Source organism: Vicugna pacos, chromosome 14, assembly GCF_048564905.1.
Source record: "Vicugna pacos chromosome 14, VicPac4, whole genome shotgun sequence".
NCBI lineage: Eukaryota > Metazoa > Chordata > Mammalia > Artiodactyla > Camelidae > Vicugna > Vicugna pacos.
The window spans coordinates 1189964-1216284 of NC_133000.1; the positions used below are offsets into that span (position 1 = coordinate 1189964).

The window sequence follows — 26321 nt, forward strand, 5'->3', positions numbered from 1 at the left end:
AACCAATGATGAACAGAAAGTCTTCACAGCAGCCAGAGGAAAAAGATGTTATAAAAAGATGACCACAAACTTCTCATCAGAAAAAATGTAAGCAACATCTAGAGTTCTGTGCTACGGAAAAATGTTTTCCAAAAATGAAGACAAAATAGATCACTTTCAGACAAAATAGTAGGCAATACAGTTAGTTCAGGAAAAAACCCTACAACACAAATACGGTACTTGAACTTCAAGCACTCTCTCCTTTTCTGTAATAATTCTGGTATATAAGACGGCCTAGGACAGCCCACAATTCGGGAGAAAAGGAAACTATGACTCAACTTGAGCACATGTTCTCATTTGGATTTGAGGTAAAAGCTGCACTAAGTATTGGGTCTTTTTTGATTTTAAGACACAACAGAATACATAACCTGTATTGGAAATCCTTGAAGATATGGGCTAATAAATAGATTCTTTACTTCAAACAACTTATTCTCATTTTGAAGGAAAAAGAGTGAGTCTTATTTTCTATGAATCATCTTTTTCTCCTAATTCCCATTCAAATATATGCCCAAACTCTCCTTTAATAAAAAGGAAGCCATGAAAAATAAAGTATTTTGCATAATTATTTCGAGTTTTCATTCCCAAGGCTCTTAAGGCTGCCGTAATATACCGTATTCTCTGAATCTAAGACATTTTAACAAGAGAGACAGAAACTATCACAGATTCCCTAATTTCTGAGGCCTGCATTTTATGAATTACCTTGAAAATATTGGAAGTAGCCAATATTTCTTTTCATCACCAAAGACTTCTCTCCAATTTTTACTGCATCCAAGAGAGAAACCACTTCCATCAGATCCGTACGAAAATGTGGGCGCACGGAACGATTCTGTTACATGTATCATAAAAGGAAAGGGTTAATCTATTTGGAAATTATAGGAGGGGAGGATAGTATCAATTTTCTTGCTTTGTATCTTTGATATCAAAAGCCAAAAATATAATTTAAAATAAATACTATGTAACACTTAAAAATAAATTTCTGAAAATCATTTAGGTAAAAATATAACCTCTGAATATTTCATCACCCTTACAAAATAAAAAGGTCAAAAACATTATGTAATACTACTGAAAATCTACTGAAGTGTGTTCAACACATGTTTTTTTTAAAGGTAAGAATTTACTTGTGAAGGGTTCACAACATAGGTAAGGAAATTAGGGAGAACGATGGAACAATGACATTGCTGCCAAGTGGAGCCGAGGGCCGAGGTGAGGCTGAGGCGCTACACCTGCAGCTGCGACGACAACGGCTACGGGGCCAGCGCGCCGGGGCCCCGCGCCCGCGGGGGACGCACAGCGGGGCCGCCCGGGGGCCCGCGTCACGTGAGGGGCCGCCGGGGGCTGCCAGGCGTTGGCGCAGGAGCTAGAATGGGAGGGGTGAGAGCCGAGGCCGCAGGGGAAAGGAACGGCTGGGAGGCGGGTGCCGGGTGACGCGGGAAGCAGCCGCGGGGGAACGGCGGCGGGGCGGCGGCGCGGCGGGGCGCGGGCACGGCCGGCGGGCAGGATCACCAGGTGGCCCGCCTGGGCCCGCGGCGGTGGTCCGCACACCGAGCGCTAACGTGAGGCATGAGCTCAAGGCAGGGAGGGGACAGTTTCGAGGGAGGGACAGAAGAACAAACAGCTGGGAGCAGCAGTGGAGGCCAGCAAGGCCGGTGTGGACGGCGTGGCTGAGAAAGGAGGAGTGCGTCAGGGCACTGGCTTTCAAAGTGCGGGCTAAGGTATCCTTATAGGCTGTGAAATCAATCAGTGGTCTACAAAAAAATACTAGACCAAAATACAAGAGTACATTGGACACCGTAGGCATTAATGATGTCTTATGAAAATTTTGCTTATTTTATACAATTTTATAAGTACGTGTGCATACACTAGGTGATATAAAATGATGCATCTCCTACTGTAGTCACTGGCAAAAAAAGTTTGAAAATGCTTGTCTGTAAGAGAACAACGTGTTTCCTAGGAAGCACTCATCTCTCAGACATCGCCAGGGTCTGGGCGGGGAACAAGGGACGCAGGCTGGTGGGGAGTGTGGCTGATTAGATGTTCGTGCCCACGGGAAGCAGTCGGCCACTGCAGAGCTCCTACAGAATGATGCCGGATGGGAAAACAGGCCCACCGCCAGTAGAGTCATCAACTTCGGAAAGAAGAAACCTCCTTTTCTAAGTGAAATCTCTCAGCGTTTAGCTGTTGTGGGAGGTCTTCAGAGCAAGATGCATGAGGGCTGCCTTGTCACCTCTGATTAAAGGTAAGGAGATGATAGGAGATTCCGTGAAGAGGATACATTGGTAAGTGGAAACTTATTCACGTGGAAAAGGGGTGAAGGCGGGGAACGGGAGGGGAGCTCCACAGCAGCGCAAGCTGGGAAAGGAGGGGCACACAGTCCTTCCCCCAGGAGCCCATCACATTCTATATGACTCAGTAAGACACAAGATGCAAATGATCCAAACATACAAGTATCTAAGTTTCCCTAAAATGCCACACCTTTCTTTATTAAAACATGTCCCCTTCCAGTTCTTCTGGAAGATTCGTGGCTTCAGACAGCAGGGAGCCTTTAACTTTCTTAAACACTGCAACAAATCCCTGCTTTGTGTCCGGTAGGGTACCAACACCCAGACATCTGTTAGGGCGGGTGCTGCAGCACACATGCTGGAGGTTTGGTCTGAGCAATTACACCACCTTTGTCTAAAGTGTGTGTCCAATGATTTGAGTAGCTTACTGAATTCTTCCCCTTTATTTTCACTTTCAAAATGAACAAAAAAGGGACCTAAGTGCTAATCTGAGTGATAAAACAGGTAAATTTCACTGTCAAATGTTACAAACATGGAAGTGATTAACTATGTCAAAAACACTATTCTTCAGCCTCAGGCATGAAACACATGCCAGTAAACTGTGTGATCGAATGTGGGGAAAAAGGAAAAAAATATGATTAAGCTAAATGATAAGCTGTAATTAAGGATTAAATTTTTTTTTTGCAATGTGAGAACAAATTTCCTTATAACATGTACATCTATATCTCTTTTAGACTGATATTTTGAAAAGACACTATAAATGCAGGAAACAGCTTTCACTGAAATTTATAAAATATAGTCGGTTCTTTTTTTTATATACAACCCACTACTGAAAAAAAATACATAAAAATCAGTCTCACTCAACCTTCTCCAAATAATAAACCTGGACATTTATTCAACAGCTGCTGTCTCTATCTGGTCACAGTTCATTTTAACACAGAATTACTTTACTTTTATCATCTACTGTTCTTCTCTGGATTTCAAATTCGTTTGTGGCCATCTTCCTAAATAATTATGGTTTATTTTAACCTTCTTACCTATTGTTGTCCTGTTTTTTCCAACGAGCCAGCAGTGGTAGCCGAGGAGTGACAGCACGCTGATGAAGAACATTGTGGACACAAAGAAAAGGAAAAGGACATGGAATTTTGCACGTGTGTCTGAGAGTTCATTCTGAGGAAAGAAAAAAGATTTATTTTTGAGGCTAGTCAACCTCTAAAATACACTCTTATTATTTGGTTCTTCCTAAAGTTGAATTCACCAAAAAACTGATGAGTGAAAAAAAGAGTAGTTAAATAAATTAGATAATATACCCAAAGCAACAATTCCCAAAGCAGAGAACTGGTATTATCAAGGGCCGTGCTTATGTAACACGTCAGGGAGAGTCATTTAAAAACTGCTCTAAAATTTTAGCAGTACTCTCAGTAATAAAATATAAACATGACGTTTTTTACACAGCATCTTTCTTTTGAACTTTATGCATATATTCAAGCTTTCTCCAACATCCAGGCTATATGAGCCTTTTCCCCATCTATGCTAAAACATTTGCTTAATTACATATGCTGCCAACCAGGAAGTAAGTGTGCTAACGTGACTCTTGTGCCTCCCTAATCTCTATTTTTGGGACACCACTGAGAACGCGCCGACCTCTCCGCACCTGGTATTCCTACCTTGTTAATCCCTGCTCCACTCCTACGGAGCCTTTTTGTAATAAACCAATTTTGGTGTTTAAGTTTGCCACAAGGTATCAGTGAGTGAAGAGAGCTTCTCTGCTACCCGCTGCTGCAACTGTATTCATTTCAACAGAAGCAGAGTCTGAACCTAGACGAAGTCAGCACCCAGCAAAAGGAGCAGGAGGCGGCCTGAAGAGCCTGCTCTCACGATAACGCTGGGCAGGCAGCCCACGGCCTCCACAGCACAGGAGCTGCTCGGCTCACTCGAAATGGCGTTTACAAGCTAAGAGGAAGGCTTTTAGCACTGGGTAATTTATCTGTTCTCTTCCAGAGCAACCACAATACCTTCTGAACATACCTATCTCCCCATCTTGTGAAGTAAATGAGTATTACACACATTCACTACAAATGTCACAAAAGAGATGGCAAGAATGTCATGGCAATAACGCATTTTACCTTTGGACAACTCTCTGTAGATTTCCTGTGGCAAAGCTTGTACAAATAGAGACAACGTATTAAGAAACCACTTTTTATGCAAGGTTACCCTGCCCACTAGTGTTACAATAAACCTTTCACGTTTGGAAGGAACACTAAGCCTCTCTAAAGGTCATCGACGACACTTTCTCAAAAACACAAAAGGACATTTTGCTCTGTAAGCACACTTCAGGTATACTTTATACACCTTTCCACAAAGTTTTTGTAACAGAGATTTGTATCTAGGAAAGAACAGAATTTAAAAAACTTTAAGCAAATAGCTTTTTAAAAAAACTTCTGATGAGTAGTTTCTAAAACCCAGCTCTAACCGTCTCGCCTTTCCTCTGGCTCTGTAGGAGTCTTCTGACGGGTGCTGCCACTGCCCCAGAGAGTCAGACCCCGTTACCCCGCTGCTCCCCACTCCTCAGAGGAGCAGCTGCCATCCTGCGACACCCTCCAAGCCCTTCCACTCGGCCTGCCTCCGGAGCCTCCCCTCAGGCACCCTCCTGCTGGTCTGCCCCAGCCCCACTGGCGTCCTGCACACTGCTCCTCCTCTTGGGTCTTTACTCTGAAGTTCAGGTGTTTCCTCTTAAACAGTCTTCTCTCAGATCCCCACTAAGTCACTTCAGGTCTCTGCTCAACCATTACCTTCCTGCTGACGCCTACCATGGTTACTCTTATAAAAAAACCTTGAGATATAATCGTCATATAATATATTAGTTTCAGGAATTCAACATAAGTATTCCATATGTGTACATACTGCAAAGTGATCACTACAGTAAGTCTGCATAACATCCATCACTACAGAGTCACATTTTTTATCTTGTGATGAGACCATTTAAGATCTTAAGAGTCTTTCAAACATACTTGTTTAACTGCAGGCATCGTGTTGTACATTACACCCCAGGACTTACTTTGACCACCTTCACCCACTTCACCATCTCCCAACCCACACCTCTGACAACCACCAAAACGTTCTCAGTAGCTATGATTTTTTTTTTTAAGATTCCACATATAAGTGAGATTATACAGTATTTGTCTCTGTGACTTCACTCACTTAGCATAATGCCCTCATGGTCCATCTGTGTTGTCACAGATGGCAAGACTTCCTCATCTTATGGTGGAATAATATTCCACTGCATACTTGTACCACAGTTTCTTTCTTTGCCCACCGTCAAACCCAGAGTGCTTTCATGTCATGGCTGTTGTAAAGAATGCTGCGGTGAACACAGTGGTGCAGATAGCCTTTTGAGTTAGTATTTTTATTTCCTTTGGACAAATGCCCAGAAGTGGATGGATTGCTGGATCACACAATTCTAATTTTAATGTTTTGAGGACTCCCCATTCTGTTTTCCAAAGTGGCTGTGCTAATTTACATTCAGATCAATTATACACGTGGGCTCCCTTTTCTCCACATCCTTCCCAAAACTTGCTGTCTTCTGATAACAGCCATTCCAACAGGTGTGATGTGGTACCTCACTGCGGTTCTGACCTACACCTCGCTGATGACTAGCGATACTGAGCATCTTCCACGTGCCTGTCGGCTGTCTGCATGTCTTCACTGGAATAATGTCTATTCACATCCTCTGACCATTTTTTAATCTGATTTTTTTTTTGCTATTGAGTTGTAGGAATTTTTAATATATTTTGGATATTACTTACCAGATACGTGATTTGCAAATACCTTCTCCCATTCAGTAGGCTGCCTTATTATGATATTGAGAGTTTCCTTTGCTGTGTAGAAGCTTCTCAACTTGATGTAGTCTCAGCTGCTTATTTTTGCTTTTGTTGCTTTTGCATTTGGTGTCAAATCCAAAAAATTACCACCAAGGCTGAAGTCAAGGAGCTTACCACCTTTATTTTCTTCTAAAAAATTTATTTCAGATCTTATGTTCAAGTCTTTAATCCACTTGGAGTTGATTTTTGACTCTGGTGTAGGACAAAGGTCCAGGTTTCCCAACGCCATCTACTGAAGATACTGTCATATCCTCTCGTATATTCTTGACTTCTTGGTCATAAATTAATAGGCCATTTACGCACGGGTTGATTTCTGGGCTCCTTTGATTTCTGTTCCATTGATCCATGTCTGTTCTTATGCCAATAAAATACACTGTTTTGATTACCACTACTGCGTAATGTAACTTGAAATCAGGAATTGTGATGTCTCTAGCTTTGTTCTTTTTCAAGACTGCTTTGGTTGTTTGGGGTCTTTTGTGGTGCCACACAAATTGTAGAATTGTTCTATTACTGTGAAAAATGGCTTCATAATTTGACGAGGTGTGATAATCCATGAACACAGTTTATTTTTCCATTTATTTGTATCTTCCTCAATTGCTGTCATCAGTGTCTTAGTTTTCAGTGTAAAGACTCATCTCTTTGATTAAAGTTATTCCTAAGTATTTTATTCTCTTTGATGCAATAGTAAATGTGACTGTTTTCTTAATTTCTCTTTCTGATAATGTTTTTAGTGTAGAGAAATGCAACTGATTTTTATATACTGATTTTGTATATTGCAACTTTACGGAATTTGTTAGTTCTAACAGTTTTTTTTTTAAGTTTTCAGGATTTTCTATATATAATACATCATCTGCAGATAGAGACAGTTTCATTTCTTCCTTTCCTATCCAAATGCATTCTATTTCTTTTTCTTGCCTAACTGCTCTGGCCAACACTTTCAATTCTCTGTTGAATACACGTGGCAGGAGAGGGCATCCCTGTCTCGTCCTGCTATCAGGGCAAAGTCTCCTGCTTTTAACCAGTGAGTACGTTAGTTGTAGGCTTGTTAAATATGGCCTCTTCAAAGATGAGGCACATTCCCTCTGTGCCCACTTTGCTGACAGTTTTTACCATAAAGGGATGTTGAATTTTTTCAAACGCTGCTTCTGCGTCTATTGAGATGCTCACGTGATCTCGCCCTTCGCTCTGTTAACAGGGGCTGTCACTGACTGACGTCTGGATGCCGGACCACCTTGCATCCCCGGAACATATCCCACTCAACTGTGGGATGGGATCCTTCTAAGGTAGTCCTGAATTTGGTTTGCTAATAGTTTGTTGAGGATTTTTTAATCTATGTTCATCAGGGACACTGACCTGTAATTTTCTTTTCTTGCAGTGACCCTGTCTGGTTTTGGTATGAGGGTAATGCTGGCCTTATAAAATAAGCCTGGAAGTGTTCCTTCTATTTTTTGGAAGAGTCTGGGAAGGACAGGTGTTCCCTCTACCTGTGAAGCCACCTGGTCCTGGACTTTCGTTTCTTGGGAGGCTTTTGATTGCTGATTCAACCTCCTGAGTATTAATCAGTCTGTTCAGATTTTCCATTTCTTCATGATGCAGTCTTAGCAGGTTGTATGTTTCTAGGAATTTATCCATTTCTTCTAGGCTGTCCAGTATTCCGGCGTATGACTGCTCATGGCAGTCTCCTTGATCCTTTGCACTTATCAGCTGCAACGTCTCCCCTTTCATTCCTGCTTTTATCTGAGTCCTCTACTAACTCTGAGCGCCGTTCATTCTTTCTCTAGTTTCTTGAGGCGCAACGTTAGGTTATTTGAGAGCTTTATTTCTTAACACAGGAGTTCATTGCTATGAGCTTCCCTGTTACAACCTGCTTTTGCTGCATCCTGTAAGTTTTGGGATGTTGGATTTCCATTTTCATCTGTCTCAAGATATTTTTTTGGTTCCTTCTTTGATCCATTGGTTGGTTAGTCGTGTGTTGCTCAATCTGAATGTATTTGTGGACCCTTCAGTTTTCCTCTTGGAACTGATTTCTAGTCTCACTGCGGTTAGAAGAGATGCTTGCTATGAGTTCAATATTCTTAAACTTACGAAATATGCGACTTGTCCTGGAGAATGTTCCGTGTGCCCTTGAGAAGAACGTGCATTCTGCTGCTTTCGGATGGAGTGTTCTGTATATCTGTGAAGTCCATCTGGACTGAAGTGTCATTTAAGTCTGTTTCTTTACGGAATTTCTGCCTGGATGACCCACCCTCTGACGAAAGCGGGATATTAGACCCTTACCATCACTCTCTTACTGTCTATTTCTTCCTTGACTTCTGTTAATATTTGCTTTATGTATTTAGGTGCTCCTTTGTTAGGTGCGTAAGTACTCTCTCAGATTTCCACCTTCAAGTCTTGCTCAAATCTTACCATCTGAGGTCCATGCCACTCTCCTTAGTACCGTAAGCTGTCCCTATCATCCCCACACACACGTGTAAAATTCCTTAACCTGCTCTACTGTTTTCCCATAGCGTTTACTTTCTAATATGTGATACAACTAACTTATTCATTATGTTTATTATTTGCTTCCCCCTTCTCAACAGTAAGTTCTATGAAGACAGGACTCTGTTCTGTTCATTGTTATGTCCCAAGTGCCTAGAACACTGCCTGGCACATAGTAATCGTTGAATGAATGAAGAAAAAGGTAGATTTAAGTTTATTAGTCTTTCTTTACTCATGTGAATCGTAAAAAGTTTAAAAATATTTATTATTTAATTAATAAATCATTACATGCAAACACTGCAAAAGCTCTGATAAAGAAATGTGAAATTCTGTAACTTGGACTTCACTCATCTGGCACTGAATCACCTTCATTTAAATAGGGCCACTGAATATGGTTGTATAGGCTGCAGACTGAACCAAGCTGCCCAGCTAGGGGGCAACAGAGGCCAGAATGTCCTGGGCTGATACCACACACAACTGCTCATTTCTAACACGCACGGAAGTGCAGGTGCTCGCACAGCCTGGTCTGAAACACACAAGCTTAAAAACCTACTGATATTTAATGAAAACCCATCTGAAATGTATTACATTTCCTGGGAACATGACTGTGCCCAATGACTCAAGGCTTTAATTACATTCTTCCCACTTACAACTATGAGTAGCAAGTCAAGGCAGAAAGTACCTGAGTTGAAACACACAGATCGAAGGTAAAATTCTGGCCTCCTCTGCTATTAAGAATGAGACCTGGAGTAGCTTCCTAACTTCTCCCACCTCAGCTTCGAACTCTGAAAACTGGAATAATAATAGTTCCTTCTGCATTACCTGTATTTTCTTCTTTCCTGTGTTCTTGATGCTCGGGCATCTGGAGCCCTGCTGACTGGGGAGAGTGCCTCTCCCAGGGCTGTGGATTCTTACAGAGATAACAAGGAATGCACCTCTCGGCATACAAACGGCTGATCCAAAGCCCAGGGCCCGCACTCAAGTCACCTCCTTCGTGTGGCTCTCACGCTCCAGGGAGTCATACAGCCCTGCCCTAATCACCCCAGAGACCACCAGATGATTTCAACTAGATAGCACTAGGCACACTCACCCTGCCGCACCCGCCTTCCACACAGACGCCACAGTAAAGGCTCTGCGGCGTCCCTGGGTGGCCCTGCCTGATGTGGCGTGACCCCTCCCTTGCAAACTGTTAGTTACAAACTATCTTCTCAGTGGTGATCATCTCCTCATCTGTTGGCTTCACCACACCTGAATTATAATAAAACTTGCATTTTAAAATACCTTCATAGGGTTTTTAGGAAGAATAAATACAAAAGTAGTTTTCAGCACAATAATCCCCCTTTCAAAATGAAACATTTAAATGTGGGGGAAAAAGCACAATAAAAATGCTAGAAGAAAACCTCAGTGAATATGTGTATAAACCTACAGTGAACAGACTAAAGCAAGAGATCATAAATAAAAAGTAATGCTTCAAAAAGATAAAATTTTGATTCAATAAGAAGAAAACAGAGTTATCAGACATAAACCAAAATTGTGGGAAAACATTTGTAACTCACAACAGAAAAAGGATTAATATCTATAGACAGGAAACAGGTTAGTGGTTCCATGGGGCTGGGGATTTCACTTTTCCTGTAAAACCGTGTAAGTCTCATCAACTCAAATAAAAGTAATTACTTCTCTAAATCGATAGCCAACTGTTAGACTGCGATTGAAAACATTTTGAATTACTAAAAAAAGCTCACTATATCCTGTTTAACATTCATTTACTTACAAATAAACATGTATATAAGAAAGTAAATTTCAACCCCGTCTGTCCTCTGAGCCATTATGAATTCTAACTAGTAGAATTAAAATAAAGTATATCCACTTAAACAAAGAATGAAAGAATCCTTTATGAATATGGCATCTTAAAAAGTCTTAAATATATATTTTAAGATAGAAACAAGACTTACCGTCCAAAATTTTATAAAGTACTGTAAAACTGTTGCAGCCACGAAAAGGCAATATAATAGAGAGTATAGTAAAAACAGCAGGAAGAATTTGTAATTAGAAAATCCCACACAGTTATTCACCCTGGAAGAATAAAGAAAGTCACATTGTAAAAATAAGACAAATTCACAGAAACAAAAACTAGAATGGTGTTTGCTAGGAACTGAGGGGATGGTTTAATGGATACAGAGTTTCAGTTTTGCAACATAAAAAAAAGTTCTGGAGACTGGTTGCTCAACAGTGTGAACCTACTTAACACAACTGAACTGTGTGCTTAGAAATGGTAAAGATGGTAAATTTTACTTTTTTCAACCACAATAATAACAAATAAGACAGATCAAAAAACTTAAAATCATTGTGACTTGGAAATGGGCCATTTAGGAAGTAGGGAGCAGTGTCTTAATTATAGATGTGAGTTTTTAATAAATTCTGTAAGAAATGCGGAATTTTAATGTTAATTATTAATATACAGTTATTTGGGTTAATAACATCAGAATATATTTTTAAAGGAAAAACATGTAACAGAAATAAGAAAGTAGATCCAATCTTGATACCTATGACTAATTAAACTGCCATCCAGACTGAGGAACGCTGACGTACATCCTCTAAGTTCTCTCCTTCCCACCTCTCCACCCCCATGTCACTTCCTCTATTTTTCATACGTACCAAGGACAGTGATGATCCATCTTAAGAACACATCTAAGAAACAAATAAGCATAAGAAAATCCATGTTGAAAAATTCCTAATTTCTGATAATTTTATTTTTTTGTTTTTTTGACTAATTCTAATTTCTGATAATTTTCTTTTTTTTTGACTTAAAAATTTCCCTTTAGCAATACATCTTAGAAAAACCAACCTAGAAAACATTAGGTTAGAGAAAATTTCTGGTATTTACACAAACACTTTTGTAGGTAGGAGGTACTGACTTTTCATGCTGGGAACTCAGCTGAGCATAGCCAGCTCCCTTGGACCACATCCAATAGCATTTTAACACAGATATGGTGCATATAGCACTTGGTACACAAGATAGGTCTAGCTCACAAAATCAGCCAAGAAAGATCAAAAGAAAGTTATTTTAAACATGTGTGAGTCATAAAAATAAACCTTCACAAGCAAATATTGCTACAATGTTATCAGGCTCGCAGGTGGTTACTTTTCCCACGTATTTTATCAAATTCTATCCCGTGGATAGGAACTACGGTACTTTTATAATCAGAAAAAAAAATCCCAAATGTGCGTCTCCACCAGCACATGTAACCTGTATGTGTATAAAGTTAGACCACAGATCTTCTCAGACAGTAACAAATAAGTAAACTGACACCTGTAAGGTCAGGCTTGTCCTACTGCAGTGCGGGACTAACTGGGATTTCCACACAGGGGCCCTTCCTTTAACAGACTACCTTCTCACAAGAGCATAAGGGATAAAATCTTTCCAACTTTTCTGGAAACAATGTCACAGGCGGTGATTGAAAGCAATATTTTTGTGGGTTTTTTAGGTTTTAATATTAAAATGAATAATAAAAAACAAGAAAACTGTCATTATGACCTTTTTGATCCAGGAAATAAAATTACCTTTCTCAAGGGATGTTACTTGCTCATCAATATTGTCCTGAGCGTTAAGCACAGGAAGTACACACACTTAGAGAAAATTCTAACTGGCACAGGGACTACTATCGAAGAGTCCTTCAAAGTGTGTTCTAGCTTATACACATCATTACGTTAGCTCTGTACACAGAGCAAACAACGGGAGAGGATGCAGTGCTGGGGAGCTTCCTCCCCCTTCTGTTCTCCCATCACCACTTCCAGTGCTGCGTTAAGTGGAAGCAAACGCATCAGTAACACTTACATGTCACATGCTGAGCAGTGATGAGCGCGGTCGGGTTTGATCAACTGACATCTCTCACAATATCTGATGGCTACATTAAAGAATTAAAAGGAAGTTGTTGAAGGATGCACATTTAGAGTTTAATTAATTTGACTGTAAAAGTTACTTTCATTTCTTATAACAACTCTGGGAAACTGACAACTAATAGTTGTAAAATAATACCGAAATGCATTGGAGAGTTTCTGAAATCATAACATCAAGAGACAGAAGGGAATCTCAGAAATGAAATTGGTCCGGCAACATTCAGATGAAAAAGCAGATCCAAGGAAACCAGTGACTGGTGTGAGGTCAAACACGTAATTGAGCGGCAGAACTCAGACTGAACAGCAAAACTGAGAACATAGCATTGAAAAAAACTCCGAACTTCTTCCCACTGAATTCTAATATATACAGTTTATGTGTTCATTCATTCAAAACACAGTGGGCACCTACTAGGGTACAGACACTGCTCAGGCATCGGTCCCTGCCTTCATGAAACCTACATTCCAGTGGGAAAGGGGGCGTAATAAGTAAGATAACCAGAGCAGTATGTGAGTGAGAGGTGCTGATGGGAAACTGCAGCAGGGAAAGGGAGCGGGTGTGCTGTCATTTTAGAGACGTTTAATAAAACCGAAATTGAAGGAAGAAGTTAGTGAACCACATAGATATCTGGGGAGAAAGGAATCCGGCAGAGAGAACAGGCCTTGAGGTGGGGCTGTGCTTAGCTTGTTCAAGGAAGACTGAAAAACAGGCAGGAGAGAGGTCAGAGAATAAGAGGAAGTCGGCTCAGAGAAGGCTTCCTTTCCCCACTCAGCTCAAGTACTGACAGAAAAAAAGCGGAGAGTACAAAGTCCACTGGAGCGAGAGCTCCACCTCAATCTGTAAAGTTCAGAACCTGAGGTTTTGGCTTTTGAAATTTATTTATTTATTTGGTTTTTGAAATTTAAAACTAGATCTTTGAGATTCCTGAGGGAAATGTCCCAAGACTTCACAAATCAATAAATTCTTTAAAACTACTATTTTGGATGAATAGAGAATGATAAAATTACAGTGAGGTGCTAACCTTCTTCCACATGGTGGCCTCCAAAGTAAACCTGGCAACAAGACGTGTTACCATGGGTCTTTCTTTAACTCAGAAGCCCTCCTGACCTCTGCAGTGTGGAGGACTCCCACCGGGGCGCCTGCCTGGCCTCTAACCACTCTCTGCGGAAGAGACTTCAGACCCCCTGGCGTGTGAGCCCACCCTCCCCCCTAGTCCACTCCTGTGAACTGAGCACGAGGACTGAGGGACAGTGAGTCACACCTGCATTCACTGGAAATGAGGCACAAGTGATGGCTACATCCTGCCTACGGGTAATGGGTAAGAAAAGAGAAGTCATGTTCCATGTGAGCTGGGAAACCAACCAGCTCATGTGACTCGCTTCACTGGGACATTCGCTTTACTGCGGTGACCTGGAACTGAACACACAGTATCTCCAAGGTGTGCCAATATTAAATGCATGAAAAACTAAAACGTTGGTCAAATATCCCCTCCTAAAACCTTGCACAAATTTTAAGTTTCCTTAGTCAGAATATGTACATAATTATAGAAAGGGAAAGTTCCTTTACTTCCCCTTGGAGCTGGGAGGCACAGTGGGGTGCAGAGCCAGAGCACCTACTCAAAGCCCCGTGTTTTCACATACTATCTGTATGGCCTGGAACGAGGTACTTAACGTCTGTGCCTCAGTTTCCTCATCTGCAGGATGGAGACAACAGTCTCTCCCTCCACAGGCAGCTGTGAAGTTTGAATGAGTTCATGTGTGTGAAGAACTCAGATTAGAAAACTGCCAGCTATTCCCATCTACTGGGACCTGAACGAATTAACGAGGCATATGATACACAACTTAAAGCAATTTCCTGTACTCGAACATCCAGTCTGGCCACTCACACACTCAGCCCTGTCCTAAGGCTCCACCTCTGGGAAAAGGAAGCTGCTTTTCAGTCACACACGTCAATGGAGGCAGCAGGACAGCAGAAACACCACGGCTTGGGAATGGGAAACCTGAGTTCAAATCTCGGGCTCTCAGAATTAGCTTCACAACCCTGAACAAGTTTCTTCCCCTCTGTGTCTTTTATTTCTCCACATTCTAAGCTAGCACACTCTTGATTTTAAAAAAATTACTCAGTGATGACACACAATACTCAAATTCAAACCAGAATTTCCAAAGAGTTTACCAAAAATAACAAACATATTAGCCATGAAGGTTGAGTTGGGAAAAAAAAGAACATGCAGAGAAAGGAGATTCATACTAAAGTCAGCCCCTTTAAAAAATCTATATTGAAAAATGTATTCATCTATCTCTGAAATACCACAGAAGACACAGAACACAGGAAAATCTTGTTCCTGCAAATGTTACTTGTAATCACAATATCCACTTAATAGTCAAATCCTGCAAATATATCTTGGCAGAAATAACCATATTTTTAAAATTCTTTGGAAAGGAAAGCTTAAGGTTTGTTGTTCTTACCCCTTGAAGCCGACGTGGTATAGATAGGTAAGTCCCTTGCTGCTCTTCTCAAAATTTCTTGTTGTCTTTCTTGGCTGAATTCCTTCTCATAACGTTCCTTTTCAGAATTGGACAAGTAGAACTATAAAAGGAGAAATAACTATTAATTATTTTTAACCCCATATTATTAACTATCATGCTCAGAAAAGCAAAGTTTAATCCAGAACAGAAAAAAAACCCAAAAATATTTTCTTTGATGAAAGCAAAACCTCTCTTCAAATTTCTTTAAGAGGCTAAATCCAAGCACATTTTAACAAAACTACATACCTGTGATAGATTAAAAAAAAATGCCCTCTATACTAATGATGGCAAAATATAAGAACTAAATATTTTTACATCTTTGTTTTTTCCAGAGAAAATTAACTTTCTCCATCAAAAAGGGCTTAGTATATATTTTCTGCTGGTTAAAAATTCTAGTGTTTGAAAGTTAGTGTTAAGAGATCTTTAATTTTTGGAAGGATGTCCAAAGACTCACTGGCTTTGGGTAACAGGCTAAGTCACAGGCGTGGGGGCCTACTATCTGCTTGATCTTGATGGGTCATATTGTAATACCACAGTTCCTCAATTTTTATTCACTGGTAGGGCTTTGCTTGAAAAGCCCTAAGGAGTCATGGCTGGAATTTCATCTTTTAAACTTTGAGTATCTGGGTCTAGCTGCTAATTCAAATACCAAACCTCCCATCCTTCCGCTGCCTCACACCAGTAACTGCAGAGCCTCTCAACACAGCCTTTGCTGGGGCACGTGGGGCGAGAGCAGGCTGCGGTATTAAGAGTGCTGGGGCGAGGAAACTGTGATTCCAAGCAGTGCAGGGAATTTTCCAAGAATGTATAATTATTGGCAGAGCTGATAGAAAAACACAAGCCTCCTGAGTTCCAGGCTAGCATGTTTCCCTCTAAACTGCTGATGTGACATACACGTTCTCTAACCTGACCAAAACACGATGGCCCAGGATGCAGATGAGTGCTTTCAGACTAGATTACCTTGCCTGGCTCCCACGGCCAAAGGCTGGTGAGACAAGAAATCCCCAGATTACTTATCAGGGACAAGAAGGAACACAGACAGATGAACAGGACAGAAAGAAGTCAGAAAAAATTCACAAAATCTTCAAGTTGAGACTAGAGGTCATTCATCTAAACTCCCAGGCAAGCCGGAACACTTCCAGGTACAGGAGTACTTTCTTATTTTGCAAGGTGGCCCATTCTCTTTTAAGAGAACACTAACTTGCTAGAAAATTCTTCCTTGACATAATGCATCTCTGAAACATTCATGGCAGAGAATAAAAATCATATATTATGCTGTTAAATACATATTTGGATAAGAGATGTGCTAATCAAATTTTACAGTTTCCCTGTAAAATCTGTTTCTAGCCAGGCCTCAAAATCATTACTTTTCCTTAAGAACTAAGGTTATAAATTATGAAAAGCTTAAACCAAATGAAAATCTCAAACAACACCAGGATTTCAGATGAGAAATGAAACAAAACAAAACTTAAAATGAATTAACTTTTGAAATTATTCCTATAAGACTATTTGTCATTAAATACTACTGAACAGAATTCAAACTATGAAATGCCATTATCTTACATTCAGTGTTTAGATGGTTCAATTTAAATATATATTAAACACCAATTAAGACCCTGACACTGTCCCAGGTACCAGGGATCCAAAGAGAATAAAAATACAGCCTTTGCCTTCAAAAATACATTCCTATAGTGTATTCCACTACAAATACTAATCATGTAAACAAAGAATTACAAATTACAAATCACTAATTCTTTACACCGTATGATTAAAGCTCCCCTGGGAAGGATGGGGACTGTCAATGGAAGTTTCCTGAAAGAAGTGGTACCTAAACTGGGCTGGGAAAGATAAACAGGAATCTTCCAGGAGGACAAAGTGGGAAGGAGAATTTTGGCAAAAGAAACTTTTGTGCATATGGAAAGCACAAAGATATGAAAATAGGATATTCAGGGGAACACATTACTTGAACATAGAGTTCCACGAAGAAGCAATGGAGATGAAGTCACTAAGATTTCAGCTTGCAAAGGGTCTCCACATCATGCAAATGAACAAGATTTGTGTCTTGCAGCCCCCTGGCAACCTCTGCTGGGTGGCCAGAGAAGCGATGGGCCCGTGTCTCCTTTCAGAGAGATGACATGACACTCAGTGATGGAAGGCGCCCACCAACTTTTCATGCATTGCTTCCCCTCCCCATTCACTCACTCAAGTATTCAGCAGTCTACTCTGTACGAGGTCTGAGTCTCAGCAAGGAAGATACAGCAATAAGCAACAAAGATTCTTCCTTCAGAAAGCTTGTACTTTAGTGGGAGACACATTTATAAAGGTCTCAGCTTAAATACCACTTCGGAGACTTCTCTGATCAGAGTGTCTTAAGTAGCTTTTTCCTGACAGTTTTCACTGTTGCGCTCTACCCTATCATGTTCTTTTTCTAAATTTATCACAATTTATACTATTTTATGTATTTACTTATCACGTCTCTCCCTTTACAATGTCTCTCCCTATAAAGTAAGTAAATAAATTAAGCGGGGAAATGCCTGGATTTATAACTTAGCTTCCCTAAAAAGGTACAGTTTCTGCTTTTTAGATCCTGCTGACTCCCCAGGGCCAACCCCCGCGTGTTGCTCAAGCCTCTGTGCTGACGGGGCCCTCTCCTGAGTTCCAAGTGCCACCTCCCAGCTGTGAGGCTTCCTGTAAAGAGCGACCTCGGGCAGCCCCCGGAGCTGACGAAGAATCTTCAGTTCCTGTGCTTGGTGGTCACCATAGCCCAGCTCAGCTGGCCCTTCGTGATTTAATCACGGATCTGGCCAGGACCCACTCAACACCCACTACGTGCTGAGTGGGCGAGGGCCACGGTGGAGAACACGACAGAAGGGAGCTGTGCCCTCAAGCACCCGACAGTTTCACACAGTGACATGAACAAGGAAACGGGCAGCTGCAACACTGGACGAGGGGGCCCAGGATGGGGCAGCAGAACCGCCACAGCGGGGCAGTCAGCTGCACCGACAGGGACAGAGGCGTGAAGGACGGAGGGGATGGAAAGGCTTAAGCCCTGGCCAAATGCTAAACGGGTGCAGTATTGCAAAAATAACCAAAGAAAAAAAATAACATTTATAGGGCACTTAGTATGTGCTAGGCACTTTTAAAGCACTTCACTTATAGCACTAATCACATAGCACTACAAACACTATTAATCAGACACACGTGTTATCAGTTTATTTAACCCCTACAGCGAGCCCACGAGGGACGTGCTGCTACCACCCGCATCTCACGGGGGGCACGAGCACAGACAGCCAAGGCAAGTCTCCAGTGCCACGCAGCCAGTGAGCACAGGGACGAGCTGGACCCAGGCAGTCTGAGGCCGGTCTGAGGGTTAGCCTCTATGCGATGCGGCTTCTCAAAGTATTGCCAATTGTTTTTCTTTCTCTCTTTTTTATTTCCTGTAAAAATAACCATTTACTTTTACACACACTGTTTCCATAAGCCATCAGTACTAGGAATTGATTAAATAAAATTGGTCCTTTTCTACCTAGAGATTAAGATACGGATGGCACTTTGTAACCTAACTTTAAGGGTTGACTAATTATTACCAAATGTTTGAAGAATATATTTGAAGAAGCACTAAGTGTGATTATGGCTTGATCATCCCTTAAAACAAAGCACCCAGTGGGAACAACGGGCACACGACAGCCGGGCACTGCCCACGCCGCCAAGCCTGCACGCAGCGCCCCGCAGGCCACCCGGGAGACCAGCGTGTGTGTCCACGCGCGGGAAGGTTCACAGCAGGCCGATCAGCAGCACCTGAAACTGAAGCTGCCCAAAGGCCCGAGCCCACCGACAGCGGACTCATAAATAAACCGTGTTCCACACCGCAACTGAGTGCCATGCAGAATGAGAGCGAGTGGCCCACAGCAAGGGCGAATCGCGCCCCCGAGGCTGCCCGCACACGCAAGCACACGTCCTGGGCGACCCCTCCCGCAGGGAGCCCAGAGCCAGGCCGGGCGCCGCGGTCAGCGGGCAGGGCGGTGTCGCACGAGCAGGGGCTGCAGGGAGCACGAGGAGGCTCACGGGACACCAGCCATATTCTGCTTCTCGGACGGGATGCTGGTCACTCATATGTGTTTTGTTCGTGAAAATTCATCAAGTGTATATTTATGGTATGTATACTTTTCTGCATATGTGTTCTTCTATAAGAAGTTGAAGGGAAGTTGATAATTTTTAAACATATGCCTATAACTTTTAATGGATTTTGATGAATTTAATATGAAAGGGAATAATCATATTATTATTGTCATCCAGTATCTGAATGCCAACCACATGCCGGGTCATACATTAAAAAAGCTTTACATGAACCTCACTTAATCCTCACAACACCCTACAGAGAAGGGCACTCCTGTCAGCTCCAGTTTCCAAACAGCAAACGGAGGCTGTGATTCATATGTGTCAGAGCAGAACAGCATGCTCAGGTGACCCTGGCTCTGGAGTACGGCCTCAACCATCTGGCCACAGCAAACTGCAGGTCGGCTGCAACAAGGCAAGAGCGACATACTTCCAAGTGGGACCCTCAGTCAGAAAAAACACTAGCCAGACTAGGTGACACAAGCAACAGTCCAATTTGTTTCCCACAATCAAAACACTTTAGTTGCAGTGTATCTGTTCAGGCCTGAGGAAATATAAACGTTAAGAGGGTTTCTAAAAAGAAACTCTGCTTTCCTAACTCAATTCTGTCCCTTAAGATTTTTCACTGCAGTGATAAAGTACGTCTTTAAGAAAATGTAGCATGGCAGAAAAGTAGCAGTGCAGCCAAGCCTTAGCACCACCGTGGAGCTTTTACTGCACTAGGTCAGGGGCTGTACCTGAGAACAGGCTGATGACTCACATTCACAATGCAGCTGCCAAGAAATTTATGAACAGAAACAAACAGATGCATTATGCAATAAAGTTTTAACAAAGATAACACAGGGAAAATAATTCCATAATTAGTGAAAGCATTTGGTAATTTACCAACATTAAATTTACCTCTTTGGAGGGGGAAGCGGGAGATGTGAAAATTGTCATCCAATAGGACCACACAAACATAACAAAGAACAGATGGAAAGCCACAAGGTAAACAACGGCCTTTCCTGGTAAATAAAAACAAACAACATTTCATTGAATCCAGGTGAAAACAGGAAAAAGCATTACATATTAAAACACAATATTCAGGGTCAGGAGGCTTATTAATCCAATAAAAAATTTAATTAAAACATACTCAAAAACTCAGCTATACACTCCTTTATCTCCATGACATAACATCACAGATATGAAGAAACAGACTACTCCTGCATTTAAGGGTTACCCTCCTGGTTTATAATTAACAACTGTAGTCTGAGATGAGATTTGATTTTATTAAGTTGCTGCAGATTTAGGTTCAAACACCTCCTTCAAAACCACGTCCCAAAAGTTAGATTTTAAATGATTTAAACATTATTTAAGACAGATTCCATCACTATGAACATTACATCCAAGGAACTAAACATGAAAATAAATAACTCAATTCTTGGATTGTTCAGAAAAGGTATCCTAAATTTCACTGTCCTTTTCAATACAGGGTAATGAAAAAATTTTAGCTACTTTGAATTTCTGTTGTAACTGTTTCCTAAGTGGATTAGTGTAACATTCCAACACCTGTATCTCCAAATATTAACTCACTATATAACTGAAAGCCTGCTATGTTCTGTGGTTTTTCTGTCTGTAAGAACTGGGACTGGTTTCCATTGAGAAGCAAGGACTATCTACCAAGTGATTAAAGTCTTCTTCAGCTTGGAATGCAGCACCACAAATGCACTGAAGAAACAAAGCACAGACAAGTACAGGAGCTTCTGAGATTCCACTGATTTTTAAAGCTCAGATCAAATATTCTTTTTTCCACAAAGAATTCATTACCCCTTCATACTGTACTCCCCAAATAATTTGCTCAGACTTCAATGAAAGCACTTAATGTGCTTTCATTAAAGTCAGCTACTTAATGTTGATAAGCTAACAAATGCAAACACTTAGAACAGTGTCTGGCACACAGAAAACCCTCAACAAATGCTGGCTGCTATTACTGCCATCAAGCATATTAATTTCTTCTTCTTGAAATTTGGTTCTTTTTGTGGACTCCCTGTTTCAGTGTTAACCTAAGTTTACGGACGGATAAGAATTTTCACTGGTCTGAATGAAATAAGAAACATTAAGTCAATGTAGTTTTTATAAAACATGTATGCAGTCTGATGTACTAACCTTCCTTTGGTCTGAGGTTATTTTCCCTTATGTTTCTGGTTTTAAAAAAAAGTTCTTAAATAACAGTAAAAATCGATAACTTGTTGGACCCCAGCATTTTCTTTTGCAATTATACTGGTCCACGCCTGGTCTAACAGAACAGAACCCTGAGTCACACACAGGTGACCGACGCAGGAGGCCAGGGCTCAATGGCTCCTCCATCACACTGCTAATCAGCAGAAGGTACAGACTTCAACTTCGAGCTACCAAAATCTCTTTCAAAGTAAAGCCTCCTCATTCTTCTTGCTGCTAGTGCAATGGTTCACAGTTGTTACTTGTCTTATTTGGTTATTGCAAAAGCCAACTAGTGTGTTTGCCTCCAGTCTTTCTTGCTTCCAATCCATCCCAAAGGCCCGTGTATAATGTGTTGCTCAGTGTCCTCCTCCCCCTGGCGGTGACATTCTTGGGAAAGAGCTCCATCTACATGACTAATGGATGCATTCTAAAACTCTGGAACTTCCTAGTAACCACACTTAACAACAGCAACTCAAATCACTACTTCCACCTACTGAAGACCTGCTAGAAGACTTGAAATGTATACCTTATTTCTAACCCTCACAATCATCTCATAGCTATTCTTTCAGTTTACAAATGTAAAAATGAAGGCTCAGAGAGCTTTAATATATTGCCCAGTGTGGCCGAATTACTAAATGATAAAAAGCCAAAATTCAAACCCGTATCTGCTTGATAAAAATCCAAAGTCCTTTTCACTATGTCATACCTAAAATTATTTCCCTCCACTCTTTTAATGATCATCTTGGTGGTCACATCCTACTTCAAAGATAACATCTGATGCCAAGATAAAGTGCTAACCACACCTACTTTCCATTTTCACTTTCACCAAAATCGACTGCCATCCTCACTGAAAATTCTGATTTCCCTGAATCATTTCAGCTCCCTCCAGGTTGAACCCATGGTCTAACCAATGGATTCAGATTCATTCCTTCATTTGTCCTTCCTTCGGAAAAACACACTAGAGCTCAGTTTCCTGTGTTTATACCAACATGAAGGCCACTTATCAAGCCTGCAGTGTTACCTGCAGTGTTACCTGGCTCACTTCACTTACGCTGCCTGGCTCCCATATTCCATCAAGTTCGTCAATTCTCATCTACATATCACTGTACAGTTTTGAGATAAATGGCAACCTTGAGGTTACTTTAAACTTCCTAATCATTTAGTTACTTATAACTAAGGCTAGAATATAAAACAATAAACTCTTAAAATATTTTTTAACATTTAATGTATTTTTAGAATATTTCTGCTCACCATACAAAAACAAAATGGTTTTTGCCTTAAAAAACTTTAACCTTTAGTTAAAGAAAGAAAAGTCTCTTAGTATATTGCCTGCAATATATAGTGAGGACTTGACAGATAATTATCAACTTACAATGTAAAGAGTAACAGGAAATACTGTTTTCCAGTAAGTCCAAATTAGTGTGATTGCTAATAATCACACATGACATGCTATAAACTGTTGGTTAGAAGTAATACTTACAGTAAAACCATAACTGAGCAAATTCAATCAAAGCTGAAAAAAATCTGGACCTATAAATAAAAAAGGCTGATTCAAAAATCACCTGTCACTCGGGGGGAAGGGTGTAGCTCAGTGGTAGGGTGTATGCGTAGCATGCAACGACGTCCTAGGTTCAGTCCCCAGTACCGCCATTAAAAAAAAAAAGTTAAAATAAACCTAATTACCCCCCCAAAACAAAAACAGCTTAAATAAATAAATACTTTTTAAAAATGACATAACATTGTAAACTAACTATACTTCAATTAAAAAAAAAAGAATGAAAAAAAATCGCCTGTAACTGAATTAAAAAAGAAACAAATGAGCAAACAAAAGACTTCACCAAAAGACTCTTCAAAAAACATGGGAAGAACAGTCACAGGAAATAATAATCCAAGTTTAAAATTCTCTTATAAGAACTGCAGAAATTGTTTTCTGTATCTCTGCTTTCAACATATAGGAGACAGTTTAGACATTAAAGAAGAAAAACAAGCCTACCAAGACGAGTCTATATGTATTGTGTTAATGAGAAATTAGATCCAAAGTCAGCTTGAAATTTACATGCTTAATGTCTATATTTATTTCCAATAGTCAGAATATTTATTCATAATTTCTAACTGTTCAACTGTTTTAGAAATCTCTAGATTTTCATATTCCAAATCAAATTTTATTTTTAAAATTTGATCTCAAAGAACTTAACGTTTTCTTTTATCTCAGGAAAATTCTGAGCAATGATTCTTCACTCTAGACACTGTCTCTTTGATTAGTCATTATAAAAACTTTAATTCCTTTTCAAAATGAACAAGTAATACAATTTACAAGTTCAGAGTCTGGTTATTTAATTAAATGTCTGAGTAGTAAAGTATTGTTTTAATAAATGCATAAACAAGAGAATCGTCAATAAAATTCAGACCTCCTCCTCAAAACCAAGCTAGAGCTGATATTAAAAAAATCTTTCAACTACTACTATAAAGAGCAGATTACATGGCAGAAATATGTATATAAAAATATCAAGGAAGTTTGGGTACTAAATGCCTTACAAAATAACAGCAACTTCAATTATAGAAATAACACAAATGAGAATATACTGAATATACAGAAATAAAACCCAATAATGCATCTCCTTTTAATTACTTAAACTTCAAGAATACGTATTTTCTTTCTGAAATCAAAAAACACATGCAGTCATTACTAAACAGAAAGTATACAGGTTGCGATGAAAATATCTTAATTAGTCTACTTAAATTGAGACTCAAAGTGCCTTACCGTTTTCTCCATTCCCAGAGAGTGTAACTAGAACAGAAGAAAAAATAGTAAATATACTTTAAAGATCTGTATATAAACTTTAAGGTTGACTCTTCATCTTAATATCATCTTCATAAAAATAAAACTTAGTTTTAAAATGTAAACACAAGCGCAAATTCAGAACTGCAAACTCAAAAAATCCTGGAAACACTAAAACTCAAATTCTTCTTTATCATTAACACTGCAATCACATTACTGTTTTTTTTTCAGGCCTTTGTTAATTTTAAGTGTAGCAATGAGGTTCTAGTTGTGATGTCTTCTTCAGCTGTTTTAATGCCACCTGCAGAATGAATGGAACTCTCTTCTAAGTCAGTCGCAAACAGTCTGTGAGGTCCCTCGCCAAACTTTCTGTGAAAGCCACACTCAAGACGAATTATTTTCCTATGGAAAAAGCAGAGGAAGTCATCCCTGTGATTTCCAAAGCGCTTCTCCTTCCTGGTCTGAACCCCTGGGAATTGCTATTTACTCCTCTCTGGACAGCCCAATGGCCTCTGGGTCCTGCTGATTCCACTGCCTAAGTCTCTTCAAACCTGTCACTTCCTCTCAGTTTCTCCCACTGCCTCGTATCAGGCCCTTCTCAAATGAGACAGCTTACAGCCACTCTACTATCAGTTTAACGCCCTCACCACCAGCAAATGTGGGTACCGAATACTCTTCAACACCTCCCAGTCACTTACAGGAAGAAGTCCAAAACCTCCAGAGGGGCCAACACAACAGGCCTTCTGCGATCCACCACCTGCCCGCCACTCTAGCCTCTTCTGTGACTTGTCCCTACCCACGGTCTCCGTACCCTGGAAAACTGCAGTTCCCTGAACACACCAGGCAGCTCCTCATACGTTGTGTGCCTCCCCTGTGCACCTTCCAAGGCCCAGGCTGCACACCACCTCCTGAGTAGAGCCTTCCTACTTGCCTCTTTATCACCCTCCTCTGTATCACCACAGCTCACTCTTCCAGCTCCACCATACCACCTCACCTTTTACAATTACTTGGTTTTTTGTTTTGTTTTTTTTTTGCGGGGGGATTAGGTTTGTTTATTTATTTATTTATTTATTTAATGGAGGTACTGGGGATTGAACTCAGGATCTCACGCATGCTGATCACAGGATCTACCACCAAGCTATACCCTCTCCCCCCTGCAATTACTTGTTGATAGGGTTGTCTCACCTGCTGGACTGCCTAAGTGTGCAATCACGTCTTAGAACAATAACAACCCTCCAAGTTACCATTAGTTCCATTTTACAGATAAATAAATTAAGACCCAAAATAACTAAATGACTTGCCTGAGGTCACAGAGCTAGTGCATGCAGTGTAGACCAGATTTGATTTCAAGTCTACTTGGACTTGTACTCTTTCCTGCAGTGTCTCTCATCTTATTCAGTGTTTTAGCTCCAAAGTATGGCATACAGCCGCAATGCTTACTAACTCAATAACCATTTCTAACTAAAATATCTTGATAAAGTAGGAGTACCTGGATACTTCCATAATAAATTAAAATATATCTACCTCAATTGTCAAACCAAAACCAACATAATTTAATGAGAAAACATTACAGACATTCTGACTAAAGTCAGTAACAAGATAAGCAGGTTCATGATCATTCTTTTTTTTTTTTTTTAATTGTTTTAGAGAAGTGTAGGGCTGTTTTTCAACCCATCTTAGGTCGTTCAGGCAGGATCTGGGGTAATTAAATCCTGGGCTGGTCCCCTCTGGACTCGCAAAGCATTTCTCCTTTATGCTAGTGTACACTAAAAATACAATTTTCAATATGTACCATGGTATGAAATGATTGGGAAGCACTACAACAGCCACCCAATTACAAAAGAGAAAAAAATTAATTGTATAAAAATTGAAAAGAAGACATATGTATCACTATTTGTAGATTATATGACTATATTCCTTCACAGTCAATGAAAACCAACTGGAAAACTATTCTAAATGAGAGGTGGTAGTGTAAAAAACTGATATACAGAAATCAGCAGCTTAAGAAAATACATGTAATCACTATGTGGAAGTTATAATAAAAGAAAGTTTCATTCACAAAGCCACCTAAAAAGATAATGTTCCTAGGAATAACTGTTAAGAACTGTGCAAGATCTATGCAAAAAGAAA

The 26321-nt window shown here is 40.3% G+C and overlaps 1 protein-coding gene across 12 annotated transcripts in view; it reads right to left on the reverse strand.

Annotated features, from left to right (window-relative positions):
• ZDHHC20 (zDHHC palmitoyltransferase 20) overlaps positions 1-26321 on the reverse strand; it is a 54158-nt gene that overhangs the window by 12570 nt on the left and 15267 nt on the right. For 10 of the 12 annotated variants that reach the window (XR_012079809.1, XR_012079808.1, XR_012079807.1 and 7 more), the window contains exons 2-9: positions 24174-24200; positions 20114-20217; positions 15038-15158; positions 12513-12582; positions 11333-11365; positions 10630-10750; positions 3356-3488; positions 739-865 (exon numbers count right to left, since the gene is read on the reverse strand). Coding sequence is in view for 8 of the 12 variants with exons in the window: in XM_072975987.1 (XP_072832088.1) it covers positions 739-865; positions 3356-3488; positions 10630-10750; positions 11333-11365; positions 12513-12582; positions 15038-15158; positions 20114-20217; positions 24174-24200 (736 nt within the window). In the remaining 4 variants the exon portion in view is untranslated. Of the gene's footprint in view, positions 1-738; positions 866-3355; positions 3489-10629; positions 10751-11332; positions 11366-12512; positions 12583-15037; positions 15159-20113; positions 20218-20785; positions 20903-22892; positions 22943-24173; positions 24201-26321 lie in introns of those variants that run through there. The other 2 variants (XM_072975991.1, XM_072975992.1) reach the window with 2 other exon arrangements.